This window comes from Hemicordylus capensis, chromosome 2 (assembly GCF_027244095.1).
Source record: "Hemicordylus capensis ecotype Gifberg chromosome 2, rHemCap1.1.pri, whole genome shotgun sequence".
NCBI lineage: Eukaryota > Metazoa > Chordata > Lepidosauria > Squamata > Cordylidae > Hemicordylus > Hemicordylus capensis.
In genome coordinates, this window is record NC_069658.1 from 36087322 (window position 1) to 36112496 (window position 25175).

Sequence of the window (25175 nt, forward strand, 5' to 3'; positions counted from 1 at the left end):
CAGCTTCAAACAGGCCCAATACACAATTAGTGAGGAAGCTGCACATAGGGTTGATGGGGGCAGTCACTGGCCTGTGAGCCTTACAATGAAGAACACTGTGACAGTGTTTGCCCATGTGCATGCAGTTAATACACCAGCAATCAGTGGCCTGGGCTTACACAACACAAGGGAGAACTTTGCCCTCAACTGCGATCACATCAGTTTTGGCCCAAAGACATCCTTCCTACTCGGATCTTCACCAACAGGGACTATGTATCATTCAAGCCCCTTGCACCTACAGGGTCATACAAATGGTTTTTCCTACTCATTCCATCAAGCCAAGGTTCAAATCGCTTTCTGTTTCATCATTTGGATGGGAAATGATGCTGACCACAAAATCAGCAATCAACTAGTAAAACCTCTTTAGCACAGCTATTTACACTATTACAATGGTTAGGAAATGCAAGAGAAACATTTTCCAAACCACAAATCCTGTTCTTGGTATCGACTCCTAACATATTCCTCCGACTTCATGTGCTTTTCATTATTGCAAACAGCAACTCTTTTCCTTTTCGTCAAACTGACCATAATTTTGAATTTTATCAAGCTAAAAAAGAAGCAGCAAAGAATAATACTGAACTATAGTAGAACCTGCTGTCTATACAGAGGTAAATTATGGCTCTAGCACATACTTACGTAACATAAAAGGCAACAAATATAAGCCTACTTTAGTATTGTTCTCTTTCTCTTCATTATTTTATCTGTCATTGCATGGAAAGATGCACAAGTCAATCTCTCAGTTTCTCAAGAAAAAGCACAAGGCTCAAAAGCATACTTTGGCTGAAGGAGTTTTAAGTAATTTTGTTTTTGTAAGCTGCCTTGAGGGCTTCAAGTCAAAGGATGGGGTAACAAATGCTTATTTTTAATAGGCTTTTTAAATGCCCAAGTGACAGAGCACTGTCCTAGCAGTTTTGAAGCTGCATGCCCAGCAGAGGGCAGCGAAGTTCGACTACAGGTCAAGTATCCCTTATCCGAACTGCTTGGGACCAGCAGTGTTCCGGATTTTGGACTTTTCTGGATTTTGGAATCTTCTATATACAGGAATATAATTCTAGTAGACGGGGGTCTGGAATGCGAGGTGGAACTCTCGCAAAAGTGCGCGAGAGTTCCAGCGGCGAGAAATAATGGCAGTGGTGAGGAGGTGGCTGGCTGAAGAGGTGAGTGGAGGAGGCGGGAGGCGCTGGTGGGATGGCCTGGCCTGGCCCTGAGGGAGGCGGTGGTGGGACGGCCCTGGCCCTGAGGAAGGCGGTTTGACTGCATTTTTAAAGTGAGCTGAGGCGTTTTTGTTTTTTGGTTGTTTTTACAGCGTGGTATCCAGATTTTGGAACATTCCAGATTTTGGATGTCTGGATAAGGGATACTTGATCTGTATTTGCTCTGGCTCTAGAAGTGCCTTGTCTCACTGGACACATTTTCAGGCGACATAGGGCACTGCTGGAGCAGAGCAGATAGTTAAAATTTGCTCCTCCTTGCTGCATGCCTGAGGCTGTGCAGCCACAACAGTGGTGTGGAAGCTCTATGTCATACAGGCTAGGAGTGCTACCAGTAGGCTGCTCTGGATGTGAGTCAATGTGTATACACAAACTGAAAAGCTTCATCTTCCATTTTGATGGGTAAGGAAACTTCATAGCTAACCAACGATTTCAAATAGGCGTCCCCTTAGTCTGCACACTTACTCACTATACTAACTTTGCCATGATGCAAACCAGCTCTTCCAAGTACACTGCCTAATAAACGATGACTGTGGCCCACAACTACTACTACTACTACTACTACTTTTTTTTTAACTGTGGTCCACAACTTCTTAAGCTGACACATTTGCATTTCAGCACTGTCCCCATATCACAACCGCAAGAAGGAAGAGAAGCTGCATTCGTGCAACAACTGTCCAGATCCAACGGGAGTGCCACATTACACAAATAGCTTGCTGCATGCATATGGCTGCACCAACAGGCTTACAACAGCACAGCTTGCATACACAAACTGGGCCTTTGCTAACATGTTGTCCTATATTGGGGAGCAGTGGGAGGAAATAAGAAAACTGAACTAAGTTTCCTAAAGAATGAATCTGCCAAAATATGATCTAAAAAGGAGAAGTGGAGTTCTGACTCTTTCCCTCAACAGCTGCGGCCACCTCTGCTGCCCTCAGTTCATCCAGGGAACTGGCCAGACTGCTTCTGTCTTGGCTAACTCTCTAAACAAATGGAGAGTAGATGTGCTCCAGAATAAAAGTTGTGGGACACAAGTACACTGCTTTTCTTTCCCTTCAGCTTCTGAATTCAGCCAGAGCACTGGAGCAAGATAGAAAGACCAGGGCCTACATGCAAGTAAAGAATTCCTTTCCATGCTCTTGGAAGCTCTATTCATACAGGACATTGTACGCACAAACATGTTTTTATAGCCCTATTCACACATGTTCAAGGCAGTACAATCTGTATACAGTGTACATATCTACAGGTCTGTATACACACACAATTATTTGGACATTATGTTTGTCGCATATACAGTAGCATACTTTCTATCTGTACCCAGCATTCGAGAGGTCTATACTCGGGGTCACTCTTAAAAATGAAGGCACAGTCATACACACAACAGATACACCTGCACGCGCATATAACATAATATCTGAATAAGGAAAAAAATGACTGTACATGCATTCATCTTAAAAGTGAAACAAGGTGCAGGTCTCTTCAAATGCAGGCTACAGATAGAACACTCTATAGCCTGATTCAGACATTATGCTATGAGAGTTTACAGATCTCTGTACACTCATACATGTGTTTGTGTGAATGACTGTACCTGTGTTCATTTTAAAAGTGAACCTGGATACAGGCCCTTCAAATGCATAGTACGGATAAGAAGTGTACTTCTGTGTCTGTGAGCAGCATAACATGTGAATGACTGTACCTATATACACTGTACACTTGTTGCATAAGTGCTGAACATAACATACAAGTGTGTCTTATGTGCGTTAAGCATGTGTCAACAACAGTATGTGCATATACTGTTGTTAATAATACAAATTATATGAGCTGGAGAGCTAGTCTTGCGGTAGCAAGGAAGTCCCTTTTCCTAAGGAGACTTTGCCTTGGTTTGAATTTGGATGGGGGGGCTACATGTGAGTTGTCTGCTGTAAGATATTGGGTATGGGGCTGTAGCTCAGGGGCAGGGCATCTGCTTGCATGCCGAAGATTCCAGGTTCAACCCCTGGCATTTCCAGGTATGTCTGGGAAAGACTCCTATCTGAAACCTTGGAGAGCCATTGCCAACCAGTGTAGCTAATACAAAGCTAGATGGACCAATGGTCTCATGCAGTATAAAAGAGCTTCCTATGTTCCTGTATCCCTATAATGTGCGAATAGGGCTGCAGCCTCAACTCAGTGTAGAAGCCGATGGAAGGAGGGCTCTGCTGTCACCCTTCTTCTGCCAACCAGGATACGGCTGCAGTGGGGTAAACTCTTACTTTCTTGTCCATAGTGAGGACTGGGAGGAGATGAAAGGAGGCAGAAGCTGGGAGAACCCTTTCCAACTGTAGCAATCTATCAGCTATCCTGAAATCAGATTCCATGTGGTTATGCATTGTGTTCGCCCTGAATAGGCTGACAGAGTCTCACTGCCCATGGCCAGCCCCACAAGACTACCTCTTTATGGCTTACAGCAGGGCTGCACAACTTTAGCTATTATTGGACTACAACTCTCATCATTCCCAGCTACACTGGCCAATATTCAGGGATAATGAGAGTTCTAGTCCAACAGCTGCAGGGGGGCCAAAGCTCTGTAGCCCTGGCCAACAGGGACTAATTTGAGGTTTCCTGAGAGAGTTCTTTTAAAACTATTTTCTTTAACTTGATCCAACATAGCTCTTTAGAAGAACTTGAACTGGTGTCAAAGCCTACACGTGGAAGACAGACAAGAACAGAACATCAGCATGGACTTCTCATTACAAAATATTTTCTACATGCATTCTTCTGGGCAGGAAATAATTATGTTGGAACTCATCACTAGTGGTACCCTTTGGATTTATGGCTGCCAGTATATCATGACTTGAAGAACTACAAGTTTGCTTTGGTTTATAAAGCATGTACTACCAGAAAGGAATTGTGAAATTCACCAGGGGGGATATGCACCAAGCAGTAATTCTCTAAGTTTCTTATTAAAGGCAACACATAATTATAAATTAGAGACAGATGAGAGAATCAGATAGCAGGTAAGGAAAACAGCTTTTTTGGCAATGTCATGATACTCCTAGAAAGGTGGAAGGAGCCATCCCCGATGCCTCGTGACAAGCCTTTTGGAAGATGAAAGATAGTGAGGCAAATCACCTCAAAAGCATTCATGTACTGCCAATGTAAGCTTCCGCAGTTTGGGGGTGCCTGCTGTAAACAATTACTGAGACAATGTATGCAAAGCACTTTCAATACTTAGCATTTATGCAAAGCTTTTCCAAAGCATTATTGTTAAATTACTCTATCAAATCCTAGTCAGTCTGGAATGAAGACACTCCATGATGATTCAATCAAATATATGGATTATGTAACATTAGAGTGCTACGAGGATCTCAGCCAACAGATTCCTCTCACGCCTACAGAAGCTCTTTCTCATAGCCAGCCACTATCTCTCTTCAGTCTCAGTCAATCAGAAGTTGGGGGTTTTCTATGGATAATCTGATTCAAAACCCTATGCAAAGCAGAATATAACAGTGCTGGCTGGGCTGGGCGCAGAGCATCTGCCGCTCCGCCAGCCCACTTCTCCCCCTACCATGCCTGGCGCTTTCTGGCCAGCCGGCCCGTCACCTCCTCCCACCCATCCAATTCCCAGTGGTCAGGCCAGGCTGCTGCCAGCTGCTGCTGCCTGCTGGCTGGCTGGTGGGAGCTGGCTTTCTGACCTCCTCCCACCCACCACTTCCCGGCAGCCGGCCCAGCGCACTGCTGCCTGCTCTCAGTGGCCGGCACCTCCTGCTCTCGGAAGCCAGGCCAGGCCAGGCCAGCCTGCTACTGCCTCCTGCTCCTGGCCTGCTGCAGCCTCTTGTTCCCAGCAGCTGGCCGGCCAACCTGGCCCACCACCGCCATTGTCTCCTTGTCCCCACCCCCATCCCCCTGGCAGCTGCTCTCACAAGAGGTGCCACGCATGGGATTAGTGACGGGTACACCTAGGAGAAATAAATATATAGATAAGAATATCCTTTATATCTGTATGTGTTACCTTCCCTTTAAAAACACTTAAGGCAATTGCATAAACTTCTGAAGCATCTTTTTCAATGTTTGATTACTTTTACAAGTACATTGCTCATGTTACAGTGTTTAAAGAACAATTACCCAGTGTTCGGTCTAAATCTACTTTCTTGTACTTTATACACATAGCAAGATAATAGCTAACTAGTGGTGCCCTACATCCTCTTTAAAATAGAAAATAAGATCCTTAAATTAGCAAAATGAGTTTCTGGGAACAGAAAATATACAGAGGGATACTTTTGAAGCCATTAAGTAAGTTGCTGTTACACAATTAAAATAGAGCTTTCAAGAATTTAATGCTGAATTTCTTCCTTTTAAAAAAAATAATCAAGTTTACCTGGCACAAAATATGTGTCCTTTTCAAACCAGTGGAATTCTAAATTAAATCCCAAATGTGCAGTTTTCACGGCAACAAGGATAACAAGATAGACAATGGAAACAGTACCTGCAATGGGGGAAGGAAGAGGGGGGGAAACTGAGACATCCAGATACATTTAGACTAAACAGAGGCAGAAACATTATTCTGTAATGTTCATGAGATACAGCTGTTGGCTGGTACCAGACAAAAAGCAAACAGGCTACTTACCACAGGACACCATAATACAGCCCCCTTCTCCCTACTCCTCTGTTATTCCCTTCACTTTGTTTTTCACTTGTAAACCAACTTTGGGAATAACTGCATGCTACCAAGAGGAAGTTACTTCAAAGATAATATCTAACCAAGAATGGACAAGAAGAGGGAGCATGAGAGGATAGATTATGTCAATGCCATCTTACTTGACTTTTGCGGTTGTGCCCAAGATGGTAATCTTTGGAAAATTTGTATGGGGTGTGTGGAAGAAAAGGAATAGAAATTCTAAAGAGAACAAAAGTTAAAACTGTCACATTCTAGCAACTAAATTCTCTTAAATCTGGTATACTATTTTTTTTTAATGACAGGTTGCTTGTTCATGGAAAACATGGGTAGTCTTTTACAATGTTTAAAACCATTTGTGGGCTCACAAATTGGCTCAAGGGGGAAGAGGATATTTAACTCTTTCCCTCTCCACTATTTTCCCCACAGAAATAGCTCCCTCCCCCTTGAAGGTTCCAATAGCTTCTTTGGAGCCGAGAAAAACAGGCACAACAGAAGCACAGTACCTGTCTTTTTAAAAATCAGTGAAGCTATCTGTGTGGGAGGGCAGGGAGGAGAGGGTGGCAATTTCCATCAGGAAAAGGGAGGGAGGGTTCTTCCAGTGCCACTGTCTCAAGCCAACTCCACAAATACTCCTCCCTGCAGCTGCTTTTGAGAAAAGGACATCGGGTTATCTTCTAACATATTAGGTCCCAAGTTTAACCAAAAGCTAAACTATAGTATAACACTGAAGATGACAATCACATTGGAGAAGATGATTAAATCAAAACACTGGCTAATCAGAGGGGCGGGGCGGGGGGAGGAACTGTTCAGGTCTTGTGGCAACAGACATGCACTTTTTCAAACAACAAATGTATTCACCAAGAATATTATTGCCTACCTAACATATTGAATTTGGCAAAGAAAGATGGAGACTTAAAACTCAATAGGGGCAAAAGAATCGCAATCAAGTAAAATGGAACAGTATTTGATTTGCTCCACCATCTTTCAAACACCTCAAAGCCTCCATCGCTGGTAGAAAAGAATATCAGCGTTTCGTTTCCTGGTACTTCCTGACTGGCATCACTTGGACAAATTACTGTAAAACAGAAACAAAAAAAATATGGAGAGAAAGAGACCCGGATTTAGTTCCAAGAAAGCCTAAGAATAAATAAAATTAGAGCCCAGACATACAGATGAACAACACCTCTAGTGTGTTGAAACAATGGTGTAGCTGAGAGATAACTATTAAGTGGGCCCTAGCTTCATACTGCTGCCCTTTGGAACTCTGCCAATAAAAGGCCCACCTAAGCCCTATTTGGACATTATGTTGAACTTGCGTTCAGATGTCTGTACACTTGTACATGTCTTTGTGCGAATGACTGTAGCTGCATTCATTTTACAAATGAAAGAGGGTACAGGCCCCTCAAATGCATGGCACAGACAGGAAGTGTACTGCTGAACCTGTGTTCTACATAATATGGGAATAACTGTGCCTGTATACAGATCTGTATCTGTGAGTAATGTACACTTGTTGAAGAAGTGTTGAGCATAAAATGTGAATAGGGCTTTACTTGAGCACATCAGATACTGAAAAATAAATGTGATAGTCATTACCCAAATTTGCTGCTCCCACCAATGTTTTATAAAAGTTCCTTTACTGTCAGAGTCGTCAGGGGGGTGGTAGTGGTAATGGATTTGCCTCCATCATATGAAGTTCAAGCTTTAATCACTGCCCTCTGTGGTACGAGGTTACCATTTTTGTTTAGGTCTGGAACAAGCAGCTGTCTGCAGTAAACAGGCATGGTTTATTTGAGATCATGGTCTAACTATGTATTCAATGGAATCTGCCCAATGCAGAATCTTTCATCCCATACTGGCAGTGTGCCTGCCCAGTCACAATGCCCTTAATCACAAAGCTTCAGGCAGCATTTGGTCATGTTTTAGAAAGGCCAATCAGTGGATGTGACTGAGTCCTCAGCATTATTCTTGCCAGTCTGTTCCTCATTGTTTGTATAATAGTCATGTTTGAGAGAAAGTTGACAATGCTTTTGTAATTCACATGGGTATCTTATTTGTGGAACAGGGTTAATAAAAATCAATGATTTAAAAAATGATTTACTTACATCAGATTTTTTAAATTTAAAATTTGGTTTTAATTGTAAACTACCCAGAGATACAAGTTTTGGGCAGTATAAAAATATGTTATATAAGTAAAAATAAATAAATTTTGATTAAAAAATAATAATTAAAAAGAACCACCTCAGAGATGGTATTTCCCTTGGGAAATTTCTTCAGTGTCTAACCAGAGTCCCTCTTATCAGGTGTCTCACTTTGGAAAACCTCCAAAACAAGATTGGGCACTATAAGGGCCACAGGTAGTATGCTACCCACCATGTTTCCCCCCTCAGCCCCGAGAGTCATCTCTTGTTGCTGTGTCACAAATGGCCCATGTCAGAAGATTACAATCATGTCAGGAAAATAAAGAAAAAAAATGTGGCAGTCTGGATGTGGCCTGTAGATCTTTTACTGCTTACCCCTGCTCTAGAAAGCCATCATTGCTTGTGAAAATGTTAGCCAAGATTATATTCTCTCTCATTTCCCCTCATGTAGCACTGATCCAGCAAGAATCAGAACCAAAGCTTTAAACACCAAAGCTTTAAACATAAAACTAGGGAACTCCTTATCTAAACATAAATACGCAGGCCAACATACAAATGAAACACTGGTGCTCCACAAGATGTGCTGGTGCTGCAGATGAGTTTCTGATTATTTACTTGATAGTAAATAATGGTATTCATGGGGGAAGGGGAGAATGTTGTTATTAATTCTGTTTACATACCGTCCTTCCTAAAGTGGCTCAGGGCAGTTTACATTAAAATAAAGCACACATTATAAAACCAAGTAAGAACATTTAGGCCAGATTAAAACTCACTGAAAATTAAAAACTAGATATCATTGAAAGTCAGACTAAAAAGATGGGTCTTTAAGGCTCTCCTGAAGCCCCGCAAGGAAGATAATCCTCCAATATTCACAGGAAGCATGTTCCACAACCTAGGAGCAACAAGTGAGAAGGCCTGATCCCAAGTTGGGACCAAATATATATATTTTACATGAACTGGTGACACCCAAAGATGGACCCCTCCTGATTATCTTAATGAGCACTGGGGATCTTGTAGAGAAAGGTACTCTCTCAGTTGACCTCCCAATCCCCTACAAGTCCTCTATGTCACCCAAAAATATGTCCTTGAGGGTTGCACAGCCCTCAGGGATATATTTTGAGAAGATTTGGGGAGAAGGGAAGGTTGTCAAAGTTCATTCCCTGCACGAGTGCCAGTGCTACTTTAGTTTACTGTGTCCACAGCATCAGAGGATCTCATGGACCACCAGCACTTTCTTAGGATGTGGACCACCATGTTCCCTTTGAGAAGGCAACTTATTCAGGTATGTCTCTATGAGTAATTGATATAAGACATGGAGCAAAATATGTAATTGGAAAACATGTATATGAAAAAGCTTGTGAATTACTCGAGATAAACCTGACAGCACCCTACCCCAAGGCTCTGACATATTTTATTTTACTCTTTGAAATGCCAAGTACATTGAGATGGTGTTATATGTAATAACAGTCTTATTGTTATCACTCAGCCGAGTTTTTCTTACATACATTCCAGTGTGTATTAGTCAAGAGGTATTCAAGCCCAATGTCAGGTTTTGAGCTTTGTGGACATATGCATTCCCTAACACTGAAAGAGTACAGGGCAGTCACTGCTTGTGTAGATCACCATGTAAGCATCAGAGCCTTAGTGCTTACATAAGAGTTAATCAATCAGGGCAGTACTTTACTATGCATTAGCCTTTGGGTCACTGTGATGAAATGGTGCAGGACTACGTTTATGCAAACTGGCTTAGAACTCTTTTGAGCTGTCAATCATAAAAGGCAGATAGAGAGTGACAGAAGTTGGAAGTGAAGTTCAGTTAGAGTGGGGATTTGGGTCTGGGTAGTTGTTCTGAGATTCAAAGGATAAGAGTCTAAAAAAATAAAGGACTGCTCTGTAATAAAGATTGGGTTGTGAAGTACAGTTCTGGGAAGGAACAGGGTTCAAAAGGTGAAAAGCCTTATATATTGTGTGTAAAGTAACTAAATGCTGTGAAAAGTTCAAATCATCAACTTTGTAACCAAGCAAGATTTCAGCCTCGCTAATCAGTAGTGGAACAAATAAACCTCAGATAACATCTTTTAAAAAATATTCTTCTTGTTTTGTTTTAAAGTACTGTACATCTGACTCAGAGATATCTGTAAGAAACCCTCCACAGATCTGCAAAGCCATTTTATCAGAGTAAATAAACCAACAGAGTTACAGAAGCTTCATCATATAATTTGTGGCAGCAGAAATGTAAGTACACAAGTAAATGTCCCAGACTTCTGACCATTTATTTGGTTTAACTTTCTTGAATTATTCTTAGAACAACAATCCTTTTTATTCACCTACATCTATTGTTGTGAAGGTGTGTATTCCTTCTCTTCTCACCTCCCCACAACCAGTGCAGCATGCAAACCTGACTTGGGGAGGGAAGGTCGGGCTCGGTGGGCAGGGAAACTGGGAAAGATATTTGTAAAATACATTTGTAATGTATTTACAAGTTGTAAATACATTTAAAAAATGGGTCAAACTCTACCTCATAGCAGATTTCTGTACTATATCTAAAAAATCTGGGGGTTAAGATACAGTTTGTGTGTGTTCCTTACCTCTATAGCTCCCATTTGTTCCAGGAACAATATCTGTTACATTAACGTTATGAACATAATCTGTAAAATAAAACAAAACATCTTAGGAAATGTATTGGGGTGGAACAAAACACATCTTAGGAATGTTCCATCCCTGCAGTTCTCTTCTTAAAATGAACATTTTGGAACAAACAGGATGGCGGAATGCAGCAAGGAGGCCACTCCCTCAGTAGTTATGCCATAAAAAGCAAATGCCCTTAAGGTACTATTAGCAGAAGTAAGCTTTTCAAAACTTGGAATGTGTTGTGATTCTGTTCTATTCAGCAGCAGTAAGATCTTCATCGGGAAAACAGACTGAGCACACAGGGCTCAATGTAAACAATGGCAAGTCTTAAGGGAGCAGCTTGTTTGGGGGCTCCCAGTAGCACCCCTACATGTGATTTGGAACTATAGGCTCTTAATTAGCATTTTGACTCACAGGACCATGGGCTCACCACTTGCCTACATGGGCTGAATCCCAAGAATAAGCCGCTTGGCAGGTAGCAGAGGAAAATCTCCAGGTCAAGCCTAACACGCGACCTGAACTACTCTCTGTGATCCCTCTCTGTTCATGCACAGAAGAGGTTGCTGAGTAGACCCGAGTTAAGAAGAAGGTATTTCTCTGAAATGAGTAGCCGAAACTCTTCTCAATGTTGGCACAAAGGATTAGCCTTCTAAGCTAATCACAGTCACAGAAAGAGAAGATTGCAGTTCATAGTTGGCATGAAGCACGGGATAAGCTATGTTAAATAAATAATTTATCTTCTACCCAGAAGGGCTTCCTCACATGAGATAAGCTCCAAGTCCACCTATTCAATGATTTTACATACAGGTTGTCTAAACCTTTTCACTTCATTGTGCTTTAGCACACCTACCTAGGATTGGACAAAATGTATTCTTTTGTCCACCACCGATGCCACCCTTCTCAGCAAAGAGGTGTGGTCAGCATTTGGCCCCAAGGAAGACTTCTGCCTATTTGTACCACAAGCCCCATCAGCCAGTGTGCTTCTTTCTCCAGATTCACACGCTGCATGTATATGCATCTGGGCACCAGCTATTCTATCTGGCGGTGCCTTGGCCCTCGTGTCTGTCCCATTTTCAACTTCCAGGTTGACCCTGCTTCCAGGCCCAATCTGCGCAGAACACTTGGCTGCACCAGAGAACTGGTCTCCTGGGATCAGGCCACCTTTATACTCTTACTGGATTCCTGACTCGCTCCACTCTTGCATCCTGCTTGTCCCTAGAGAGAGGTCTTTCAGCACCCGCTGAGCAACAAGTGTCTGACACACCACCAGTAGGATATAGGTATACTAACCAACCTCAATTTCAAACTCTTTTTGTTCCCCTCTCTCCTTAAGAGTCCAAAGCTGTTTTCTAAAGACCCGTTTCTCTAGCCAGGCTTGAGTTTATTTTAATTTGGATATCAAGCTGGAACACCTCTTTGTGAGCTTCAATTTAGTATTATTGGTATTATTAGACTTATTAGTTAATATTGTGTTGCTTATCAATATTTCCTTTCTGTACCCCTTATTACCCTTCAATAAATCTGAGTATGATTTGACTTCCATTCTCTGTCATTCATTTCCAAGACCAAAGCTTTGCACAAATTTATTCTGTAATGAACTGCTCACTTTAGATTCGCTGAGTCCTCACACAAGCCCAAAAGTTAGTCTGGGGTGCTTTGTCAACACCCCAGCACAGTCTCATTAACCGAAGATATATTTCATACAATTGGTAGGACAATTTCCTAAGTAAAAGAGCAGTGTAGCAAGAGGGAAAGACTGTTTGGGAAAGCTGAATGATCTCCTGTTTGGAATAAAGATTTCAACAGGCATCCAGAAAGAATTCCATTGCTCTCCAAACTCGATAATGTTCTGATTCTTTTTCTTTTTTCTTTTAAGGGGGGAAAAAACCTAAGAAAAAGGACACACTAGAAGCACACAGCTAGAAGACTGATGCTTAGAAACACTTCAAAATGCAAGCATTTGGATCCAGTTGGACCAGGGCTGCTCAGCTTCGGCCCTCCAGCTATTGCTGGACTACAATTCCCATCATCCTCAGCCACAGTGGCCACTAAGAATGATGGGATTTGTAGTCCACTATTTGCAGGAGGGCCGGTTGTGCAGTCCTGGGTTAGATGTTTTCAAATTAGAGTGGCATCCAGGAAGTGGGCCTCTTAAAGAGTATGAGACTTGCATTCTTTCCATCAGCCTGAATTTACTGATCTTCACCTGTCTCACAAGTTACAGGAAAACAGCAAAGAAAGTACACCGTATTGCGTCTATGTGGATCAATGGGCCTCTCAAAACATTTGTGGGTTTGAACAGCATCTTTTCCCCACTCAAGTGAAATAAAGATTATGCAAGGCAAGTGACCTGTCTACATTTCTCTTCCTATAGTGAATTGTATTGCCATCTGCTGGACAGACAGCTTAAACAAAATAAATCTCTCTCATAATCACAGTAAAGAAATAGTGCAATCTACTTAAAAGATATTTAAAGCAAAGAGCCTAATGATGCCTGTTTGGAAATACTGAGACTTACTTCTAAGTAAAACCAACTGAGACTTACTTCCAAGTAAAAGTGTGTAGGATTATAGCATAAACCATTCTAAAACCATGCCAATTAACCTGCCTTAAGTAGCTTTAAAAATGCTGTTATAAAGTGTCTGTGATATGATGCAAACATAAATAAGATACCTATACAAACTATGATCAAATGTCTTCTCTCAAAAGATGCTCACACCTCAAGTAGAGTCATAAACAGAAGGACCTGCATATGTTTACAACATTTTAATTATTTCCAGCACCATGTGTGCTGTTAATATGTTTCCTTACAATCTGTTTTTTAATACACATTAACAATTTTTAAAATATGGTTAATCCATTTATTCAGTTGACAGACTAGTAAGAGTTAAGTGTGGTTTCATGATGCAGATCCTTTCAGTGACAAGTTGCCTAATTATGGCTCAAGGTTTACCTCCCCACTATATTTTCGACTACCATAGTTAAGTAGTAGTTTGGGGCACTTTCAAATTTTAGCAATTTGTTTAATTCAAGATCAGGTCGTTCCTGTTATTAAACAATTGTTATAGAAACACTAAGCAGGATTTTCCTCTTAATCAGGAACTGAAACCAGAGTCTGTGGTGGCTTTCAAATCCTGTTTTAAGGAGATAGCCTAACTACATTTAATGCTGTTGCCAAAGCAACACTTAACTAAGGTTGTGGTGGGCAGTTACGATTTACTCTGGAGATGGTAGCGGAGCATATGATCTTACAGCCCACTCACAATCTCTTTTGTTACTCTATACATGTAACATTAAAACATATAACATACACTGCTGCAATTAAATTGTGGAAGCTACGTGCAATGCTGATCTAATATGCTTTAAGACGACACTGTTATTAGGTGGAATGCAGACTTTGGTATAATTTAATCTGCTTCCAAAAATGGTGCACTTGTACACCAGGAAATCAGAGGATTGTGCTGCCTGATGAAATGTGCTCAGGTTTTATACCCAAATAAAAGCTTTAAAAGATCATTTGGCCTTTAATGTGAGCTCCTGCCTGTCTTAACAGACAACTTTGATGTCAAGATAAATTTTGTTACATTCCATTCAGAGAAAGAGCTTAAAATAACGTGTGGTGCCCAAGAGAGAAAGTTATCAAGTGATGCAAGATAACAAAGCACCTTGTCTCTGGGCCTAATGTATGAATAACTCACATTACCCTAATATATGGATAAACAAGGTGCAGCATTTGATTACTTTGCCATGAGGTGGGGTCAGTGTTCTCTTTTCCAAAAAAGTGTGCTTGCTTCCAAGGACACTGGAAGGCCATTATATTGAAGAATTTTCTACTTAAGAATATAATCTCTCAATTTGGATATATTTTTGGAGCACTGGACACTTGATTTCTTTACATACTATACATGTACGGTGATCTTATGTTCTTCTCCCAGCATTTTAATTTGTGAACTGTTCTACGTGCAAGTCTTTTCTCACTTGGTTATTATTAGTCTCTAAAAGTTCAGTAGTGGGAACAAGCCGCTGACTTGCTTGCTTCCTTGTTCTGTCTGACCCTTAAGGACATATTTTCAGGAGACACAGTGGACTTCAGAGGGATTTCAGAGTGGCAAAAATCCAAAACTTTTCTTATGAACCCCACCGCCCATTGAGATCATAAGGAGAGGTCCGTCTGCATTTGCCACCAGCTTGTCTGGTGGCTGCTCAGGGACGGGCCTTCTCTGTTGCTGCCCCAAGGCTTTGGAATGCACTCCCTATTGAAATAAAAGCCTCCCCATCTCTGACATCTTTTAAAGAGTCTCTAAAGATGCATTTCTTCACCCAGACTTTTAACTGATATTGTTTTGATTGTTTTAATTTTTTTAGAATATTGTTTTAAAATTTTAAATTTAAAAAAAATTAAAAAAAAATTCTTTTAATTAATGTTTTGCTTTTAATCTTGTTGTAAACCGCCCAGAGACGTAAGTTTGGGGCGGTGTAAAAATATTATTTATTTATTTATTTATTTATTTATTTATTTATTTATTTATAAATAAATAAATAAATAAATAAATAAATAAATATTGGTACTCCCCTGCAGTACCCATGCAACATTAGTCTGTATGTCCTATAAGGCCCTAAACAGCTTTTTGATTGATTAAGTGCCGTCAAGTAGGTGTCAGCTCTTAGTGACCACATAGATAGATTCTCTCCAGGCCTAAACAGCTTAGGCCTTGGGTATTTAAGAGAATGTCTTCGTCACCATGAGCCCCACCCCCTGTTAAGATCATCTGGGAGAGGTTCTTCTGTGGTTGCCGCCAACCTGTCTGGCGGCCATGCAGGAAAAGGCCTTCTCCGTTGCTGCCCCTGGACTTTCGAAAGCACTCCCTAATTAAATAAGAGCCTCCCCATCTCTGGCAACTTTTTAAAAGGCACTGAAGAAACATTTATTCACCCAGGCTTTTAATTAAATTTATAGTTTTAATATTGGGTTTAAAATTATTTTAATTGTCCAGAAGATGCAAGTTTTGGGAGCTTTAGAAATATATCGTTATTGCTATAAACTTTCATACCAATTTGTCAGGGAGGTAAATGAAGACTAAGATTCATGAAAATAAAAGAAAATGTACACTTACTATAAATAAACTTCCCTGTGTTGAAGAGGAAATTGGACATAAGCACCCAGTAAACCACCATGGCTCCAATAAGAGACACCATTGAAAATAAGAGACTAGACCATTGGCCAAAGGGTCCAAAATAATACTTGCAAACATCTGGGAATTCCCAAGTTGAGGTATCTGCTAAAGCTGAAAGAACAAAAAATAAATGAAAATGAAGAGAATTCATCTAGCAGAAAACTAACCTATCCAATTCTGTGGTGGTTGCATAGGGCAACATGTCTTCTAAAAAGATACCTGAACGCCCTAAACATTAAGTACAAACACCAAATTCAGAAACCAGGCTCATTCACATAAGAGTGCAGCAGACTTGCATGATTCCACATGTCCCACAAGGAGAGTGAAAACTTTTGCATTCACTTTAAGAACAAACCACAGCTCCCCATCATGTACAAGTGTGGTTTGTTAACTAGTTGCAGTTTGAACAAGGTCCGATATCAAGCCACAAAATCTGTGCCTGTGCATGGAGCCCACAGAGATATGTTGCCTGTTCAAAGCAAGGTCTCAGAAAAGCCTATTGACTGGTCTCCATGACCCTGGAGATAAGTCAGCCATTAAACATGTACTATCATATAAGTTATGATTCCTGGTTGGTCACTGTGAAAGAATGACTCCTTCCCATTATATTTTGTGGTTTGGGTTTCTTTAAGTTGTTCTGTGTCCCTCTCCAGGCTCTGCAGGGGTTAAAAGCTAGCAACCTTTTATTTATTTATTTTTTAAATTTATATCCCGCTTTTTCTTCTGAGGAGCTCAGAGCAGTGTACATGGTTATGTTTATCCTCACAACAACCCTGTGAGGTAGGTTAGGTTGAGAGATACATGACTGGCCCAAAGTCACCCAGTGAGTAAGTCAAGTCTGAGGTAAATGTTGTCTGCTGCAGAGTTCTGGAGGGAAAATTACAAAGTGTTCTGATGGGTTGTCTCCAGGCAGAGACAGAAGGTTCTGGTGGCCTGAGAGAAGAAACTCTCCGATTGGTTAATGTACCCCTTTGGACTTGGATAAAAGGGGTCTCATCTTGGAGCCAAGGAGTAGAGAGCTGTCAAAGGGAGAAGAATTCTGTGAGAGAATGCTGCTGAGTGTTGTGTGAGCCGGAAGGCTGGAAAACTAGCAGGGTCAGAGCGGGCTGAAACCGCTAGGGAAGCTAGCAATGAGGGAGCTGATCCTAGTAGAACCTGCTAGGCCTTGAAAGAGAAGGCTAGCAAGCTGTTTTATATTTTGTACTCTCGCCAACTGAACTTTTCATTATTTGTTCCTGTACTGTTTTTTGAACTTTTGAAGCCATTTATTCTAGTAAACCTAATACTATTTTACTCATGTCTCTGTCTGTTATTTTAGTCCCACCTCACACCTACCTGCCAATTTTATTTACTACACTACTGAGTTTTAAAATGGTTTTTGAAAGACAGAGGGTTCAGTGACTGGGAGTGGAATCAGTCACACTAGCTAAAAGTGTTATATTGGATGGTTAGACCAAGGGCCAGCTCAAGTCCTCACAGTCACATTAGCCGTGGTGATCCTCCTATCACTGCAGCACTCTGATAAGGAAATTGAACAGTGCTGCAGTAAAACATAGCTGTGCATATATCTTTTAACACACATACTGTTCCCTTCCAGATCAATTTGGTCTTGCAAGTTCGCCCCTACACACTGGCATTTATAGCAAAATCTTAACCGTTTATTTCTAGAAAAAGGAGTCGCTCAAACCAAATGCTACATGCATTTGCTACATGCAAATGCTACATGCAATATAGGAGTTTTCAGAAAGACAACTTGCCCATTGCTGATAAACCTTCCCTGCATTGTTCAGTCACAAGGGAGCACTGAGTGTGTCCTATTGTCCTGTGGTGTAGTCTCCATTCATGCAGGGCAACAATGAAGTACAAATAGTTCTAGGGGCCCTGGCAGAACGCTGAGAAGACAGTCAAACTTGACTATCTAGAGGAAGTCATAACAAAGCCCAATAGTTCTATGACCAGTGTGCCAGTCCTGAACCGACTGATCTTCTGATCATACCATAGATTTTCAAAGCACATTATTATTTGCTGTTTACACAGCGAAATCTGTGTGCTTCACACAGAATGACAAGATTGTTACCTGACCCAAAGAGGATCACAGTTTAAAGCAGAGCTGTACTACTTCTTCTTCGTGCCCCCCCGTCCGCCACCACCAAGCCACTGTTGGACAAAAACTCCCATCTAGGAGTGTGCACGGACCACGGTTTGAGGTCCGGTTTGAACTCGCATCTGGTGAACTGGTCGAATGACGAACTGGTCCGGCAGTTCAAGGCGGTGCCGGGGCAGCGGGAGGAGGGGGGGAGCAGCACTTTTAAAGATAAATACGCAGGTCCTTACCAGTGTGACAGCTGCTCCAGGCAACTTCCTGCTGCAGTGGTGCTCCCACCAGCCCACATACTGTCTTGGTGCAGCTCCGTCACAGCTCTCTCACTCATTTGGCCTTCACACATGCACCATGGGCGGGCTGCTGGGGGGGAATGCCATTGAATCAGGAAGCTGCCTAGAGCAGCAGTGACATTGGTAAGGACCTGCATCTTTAGTTTTAAAAGTTGCCACCACCACCACCACCCATCTTGAACCGCTGCACCGCAACACAGTCCGAAATCAAAACAGACCTTGATCCTCGATCCACAGTCCATTCACACCCCTCCTCCAATCATCCCTGACTACTGTGGCTGGGGATGATGGGAGTTGTAGTCCAACAACAGCTGGGGGGGCGTGAATCATGCAGCCCAGATCTAACAAGGTCAAGATAAAACAAAAGGAAGCAGGAGAGAACTGAAGTAATGTGAAGGTAAGTGTAAAACAGAGAAAGAATATGCATTCATTTGATATACACATATTCCAGCTTAGTTGCAGTCATCATATGGTAACTGCTAGGCCAATGGAGGAGGCCTTTGTGTCTTGCCTCTGCAGAACCCAAGTGGAAATGGCTGCAGGAGGACACAGTTCTGAACACATATTTTGTTACAAGAACCACAGGGGACTGCAGAGTAAAGGGGGCGTCAGTGAATAACACCCCTCCTCTGTTGCAGGTCTGAAATGTTTTTCAATGCATGAATTTTGTGAAATGTCAGCCAATGTGTTTTATAATGCATCTGTTTTAAACTACACTTCACCCCAAGAGTCTTGCCACTGTAAGGCGGCTTACAAAACTTACTAAATTCAATACTTACATATCATTGTCCGTGATTTAACAACTCTAACACAGCAGTAAAGTGTCAATAGGCCCATTAGCAAAATAATGCTGATCCCAGCAGTAAATCCTGCCTGTTAAAAAAAATAAATCAGATTTTTAAAAAAGACTGAATACATTAGGGAAAAATGTTTTATATGCTAATAGGACTATACCTGACCCCACTATTATGCAAGATTGATTGTTTGAGTATTTTCCCCAAAGTAAAAAGTTACCTTACCTGTTTTATTCCCCAGGGAATACTTAATATAGATGTTCCCATCATAGTATTCCAGATCATGAATCTGGTTTAAAAATACAGAAAGATAATTAAGAAAAAGTGTTAACTGAGGCTTGTTTTTTCTTTTTATGTTTAGTATTGTGAACATAAAACCCACAAATCTCAAAAGAATTTGCCATTTCACGTACATTGTTACTATGCTTGAGTTTTTGCCCTGACCATCAGCACAGTCATCTATTTTAAAAGCAGTTCCTAATGGACTATATACATAGATTCCTTCTGGAGCAGGCAGTACATGGTCAGGAGCCACCTAACAAAATAAGGAGAGAACAAAAAGCATTAGCTATGGTAATAAGTGTTTGATGCTCCAGCATAATGCTTATTTTCTTACATCTGGACTGGAAGCCCTTCCTCATAATCATAGATCAGGGATTCCCAACCTTGGCTCCGCAAGTCTTTTTGAACCACAACTGTGGACCCAAAGTTGGGAACCAACCCTTCTCCTACATATGGAGAAGTTCAGTAGGGAGGGAAAGGGACTCTACATATGTTCAGAGGCATCCACACCTCCAGCACAATTTCCTATGTTCCAAAAGGATGCCAGGTGTTGAAAACAGGTCTCAGTGCTACTCAGCCTTGGCTCAGATTGAACTTTACTCTGATATTTGATGCTAGAACTGATAGGCTAGCAGAAGCCATGTACACTTAGAACGTGTTTGTACTGATGTGACAATCTGAAAATCACACCTCAAGCGTTATATGTGAATTCATTTTAAAGAGCACCTCTAATACTTTACAACACACTTGGAGGCTAAATTACTGGGATTTTTTTTTTTAGAAGACAAAGATACAGACCTAATCTCAACAAAATCTGAATTCATTTTATCAGAACACTTTGAAAAGTGAGATTGCAACAGTGAACATTGCCTATTTAAGCAAGCTAAACTTCTGAACAACTTCTCTACAAGCCTGAATCATTGCTGGTCTCCAAATCAGATACAGGAGTTCACAGACTGGCAAAGAAGGGTTTGCTTTTCTCCTTCTATGAAAGAAAATGAGAAGCCCTGACAAAGGGAGGATGAAAGCTGACAAGGTATGGGATGTGCCCTAGATTTAAAAAAAGAAAAAAAAGAAGGTGCTCTACATACACAAACAAATGGTCCATCTAGAACTGTCATCGCTGATTAGCAACAACAGCATGCAAACATGAAGATTCTCTCCCCTGACTCATCCCGATCGTGTGCAAGGTCTCCATATACTTTAACACTCATTTTCTTTATTTCTAGTTTCCCTTGCTTACAGAATGACGTAGCTACTATTATGGATATGTATACGCCGCTTTTCAACCAAGTTCTCAAAGTGGTTTACTTAGAAAAATAAATAAATAAGTTAAGTTCCCTGTCCAAACAGGGCTCACGATAAAAAAAAAAAAGCTAACAAGACAGACACAACAACAGTCACTGGAGACACACTGGGCTAGGGTTGGACAGGGACAGTTGCTTCCTCCTTGCGAAATATAAGAGGACCGCCACTTTAAAGGGTGCCTCATTGCTCAGTTCTCAGAGATTAACTGAAGTGGTAGGCAGCCCTCATTACCTTACTCAAAAGCTGATCTGACAAAGCACCAAGTGATCCAAGGGTGGCCAACAAGGGCATCAACCTTCATATCTGAAGTTCTAGAAAAGCCCATCTTTCCCCTTACCAATGCCCTATTTGAAGGTGAAGCGAGTCTACTGTAGTAATGAATCCGCTTATTCATTGCTGAAGCTTCGTCCGTAACTCTCTGCATCACATCCGTATCAGTAACAATATTTGTAGGTTCTACATGGAATGGCCTAAAAGAGAAACAAAAATTCAATAGCTCTTAAGCCAGAATTAACAGAAAACAAGCAATAGTTTTAATGATTCAATACACAAATATACAATAAACATTAATTAATTAATTAATTAAATTTTACATTTTATATCCCGCTCTTCCTCCAAGGAGCCCAGAGCGGTGTACTACATACTTAAATTCCTCCTCACAACAACCCTATGAAGTAGGTTAGTCTGAGAGAGAAGTGACTGGCCCAGAGTCACCCAGCAAGTATCATGGCTGAATGGGGATTTGAATTCGGGTCTCCCCGGTCCTAGTCCAGCACTCTAACCACTACAACACTTAAGATTGGTTAAGTTCTTTAACCCCACTTTTATATCCCATCAAAGAATGCACCCAAGATGACTTCAAAAAAACATCATCATCAAAATACAACATGCAAGATAAAAAACACAGCAGATGAAAATTTCATAACACAGTCAGGAGATGAGCAGAATTTCTAACTTCAAGCCTATTGTCGGGATTCCATGTTAACTGGTTGCTTGGGTGGCCCTGTGGAGTCTGGAGAAGGGTGTGGCATCCCTCCTGTGGGGCTTTCATTCCCTTCAGGGGGCGGCAGGGATAAGAAGGGTCCAGGCTGGTTAGGTCCCTGTGGGGTTGAGAGGGCAAGGCAGGGAGCGCTGCAGGCAACAGCTCCAGGGAGACAGCTAGGTTGGGCGGGGCAGGAAACAGGAAGCAAGGTCTGGAAGGTGGGGCGCTGGAAGTAGACTTTAAGCCAGTCACTTCTCTCTCAGCCTAACCTAATTCACAGGGTTGTTGTGACAAGAAACTTAAGTACAGGTTGAGTATCTCTTATCCAAACTGCTTGAGACCAGAAGTGTTCCGGATTTTGGACTTTTCTAGATTTTGGAATATTTGCATATTGTAATGAGATAGCTTGAACATGGGAGCCAAGTCTGTACATAAAAGGTTACGGTACACTGTATTTTAATTTTTTAGGCTTTATTTAAAGTATAAAAACAAATAAGCATTGAATTTACAATAACTACAGATAGCTGTAAATGTCATGAAAACTCATTGCAAGAAAATTTTCAATGCAATAAGGTTTCCATATTTTGGAGCATTCCAGATTTTGGATGTCCAGATTAGGGATACTCAACCTGTATGTAGTACAATGCTCTGGGCTCCTTGGAGGAAGAGCGGGATATAAAATGTAAAAAAATAAATAAATACAATAAATGGATAAATAAAATGTTTACTTTTCAAGTGAACATATGTAGCTTCCTCACACAGTATCAGAACTGCTTAGGTTAGAATTGTCTAAAGTGGCTCTTAAGGGTTTCAGACAGAGGTCTTTCCCAGGTCTACATGGAGATGTCAAGGACTGAACCAGGGACGTTCTGCATGCAAATCAGCGGCATTACTAAAAGGACAGAACTATGTCAAGCCTGCTTTGACATATTCTTTCTGACCTGCAAACATGCCTTGAAATAAGAACTCTGTCTGGGCTTCAGACTGCAGGTAGGGGTTTGCGTTAACTGAATTTTCCTCCACACACAAAAATTCCCTTCATATTGCAAGACTAGATATTGCTTGAGTGTGCAAACATCCAAGAATAGCGGATGTTAAGACCTGTGGGTTTTTTTTGTTTTTGTTTTGTAAACCTGACTGTAAGTAGAGAAGAGAAATAGATAATTCAAACAGAAAACTTTTCAGAGGAAGTTATGGTTTTTAAAATTGTATTTTGGAGAACATGTCACTGATTTCAGAACACGGCCACTGATGTAGACAAATACTTTCTTGCTGAAATGTGCTAAATAGCTTGTTGTAATGATATATAATGTCTATGTGATTTGACTTTGGGGAGTGTGTGCATGTGAGAGAGAGAGAGAGAGAGAGAAAGAAGAGCTGGCTTCCCACATCTTTATGGATTAGCTGGTCTAATTAAAGAGGCATAGCATTCACATGCTCTGTTACCCATTGTGTGGAACTAGTGTCGTTATTCAAACTGTGATCTATATGATATACTGGCCACAGCACACATACTTGAGTATCTCTTTGGCTAACCATTTACGAACAACACTGCCCCCACAACAACCACTAATTATAGACTCAAGCAGCCTGTGTTTAAGGCAACTAGCAAGTTAAGAAATTGGCACGGACATCTGAATAGCACAGTCTCATTCCACAAGTACAACCCTGAAGGCCTTCTGAAACAAGATGTCACTATCAACGTCCCCTAAAGCTTTGCACCACTCTCCCTAGGCCCCATATTATTTAACAAGTAGCAAATTCTCCCTCAGGTATGCATAACTCTAAAGCTACAAAAGCAGTCATTCTCAAATGACATTTGGGAAGAGCTCGTCTAGGGGAGAAGAACTAGTTTTGTGGTAGTGAATATGAATTGTCCCCTTTGCTAAGCAGGGTCCACCCAAGTTTGTATTTGGAAGGGTGACTACATGCAAGTGGTGTCTGCTGTAAGATATTCCCTTTAGGGGATGGGGCCATAACTCAGGGATGGAGCATCTGCTTGCACACAGAAGGCCTCAGGTTCACTTCCTGGCATCTCTGGGTAGTGGAAAAAGACTCCTGCCAGAAACCTTGGAGAGCCACTGCCAGTCAGAGCAGATAATATCGAGCTAGATGGACCAATGGTCTGACTCGGTATAAGGCAGCTTTTTATGACCTCATATAGGCCTAGCGTTGCCATATTCAGAGGAGAGAATTCCTGGTCAAAAGTGAGGGGGATTTAAAAACCCTACTTGTCTGATCGAGATTGGAAAGAGTGATCAACAGTGACACTTGACAACTGTTTGGCTTGCTTTTCCTTGGTGCTCTTTGCACAGGAGCAAGCCAGGAGTATTTAACCTTAATAAACCCTCTAACTCCATAGATGATCCAGAAATATGGTAAGAATATGAGACTTTTAAAACATTAATACCATGAAGCTACAATGCCTGGAAAGAAGCACCAGAAAAATGATTACAGTTCACGAAATCAATCATCCTGCTCAAATTCCTGGACATTTCATTTCCAGGTTAATACTTTTCCTACATCCTGGACAGAACATTCAATTCCTGGACTGTCCAGGCCAATCGTGGGCATGTGGCAACCCTATCTGTGCCCCAAGGTTCCTCAGAAATTTTCAAAGCCACACCCCTCTAAGAATGGGTACTTCCATTCCATTCCACCCCACCCTCCATTCAAGCTGCTTTTAGAGCACTTTCACATATGTGTGCTTTAAGTAATCACTGTTTAGAATGTTGAAGTACTCTCTGTGGTGCTTGACCTGTGATGGCTCACACGTGCAAAAGTTATCAGGTCATGTAGCAATCACTGAAAACATTTTATTTATTTATAGGCATCTGACATCCAGACTAACACACACAGCACTGGCACTATAAGAGAGGGAAATTTTCACCCCTCTCCTCTTCCCTCTGAAGCCCACTATGACTCTTATTTTATCAAGCCTTCAGTGGGAAGGGAGCATCAGTGAACATTGCCCCTTTCCTGTAGCACCAGCCTGAGTGCCAACCAAAATTTCCTCAGGGTGGTATAAAAAATTTAAAAATGCAACAAAACAGAACAGCACTGCCACAGAAAGACATCAGGGTCAGTTAAGAGAAAACTAGTTTTCGTCCAAATACCCAGGCAAATAAAAATGGCTTCATTTGGCAACAAAGAACACCACAACCAGTGCCATGCAAGACTTCAGGGTGTGTGGGGGGGATTATTCCACAGTGGGGAGGGAGCAACAACCACTGCAATCAACTGCCACTACCCTCCAAATCTCAGATAGGGGGAGGACTTTAAGTATGGCCTCTGATGATGATTGAAGTAGTTGGAAAGGCTCATGTGGTAGTAGATGGTCCTTCAGAAAGACATGAGCACACACAAGTTAGGGAGTGCAGGATCTACTTTGTCTTTTACTAGATCCCAGAGATCCACCAACCAACACCAAGTGAAAAATAGTGACTCGGTGGAATGGACACACACTTAGGGCATGTCCAGACAACATGGCAGTGAGTCCAGTGCCACCAAATGCTGGTTCCTGGCAAGCAAGCACTCCAGGCATGAGCCACTAGTTCCCTTCCTT

At 41.5% G+C, this 25175-nt stretch overlaps 1 protein-coding gene across 9 annotated transcripts in view; it reads right to left on the minus strand.

Annotated features, from left to right (window-relative positions):
• SLC38A9 (solute carrier family 38 member 9) overlaps positions 1–25175 on the minus strand; it is a 110578-nt gene that overhangs the window by 67501 nt on the left and 17902 nt on the right. For all 9 annotated transcript variants that reach the window (XM_053298267.1, XM_053298268.1, XM_053298271.1 and 6 more), the window contains 8 exons: positions 20966–21098; positions 19452–19573; positions 19264–19327; positions 19024–19117; positions 15791–15961; positions 10634–10693; positions 6785–6982; positions 5608–5715 (listed from right to left, as the gene is read on the minus strand). In XM_053298267.1, coding sequence (XP_053154242.1) covers positions 5608–5715; positions 6785–6982; positions 10634–10693; positions 15791–15961; positions 19024–19117; positions 19264–19327; positions 19452–19573; positions 20966–21098 — 950 coding nt within the window. The remainder of the gene's footprint in view (positions 1–5607; positions 5716–6784; positions 6983–10633; positions 10694–15790; positions 15962–19023; positions 19118–19263; positions 19328–19451; positions 19574–20965; positions 21099–25175) is intronic.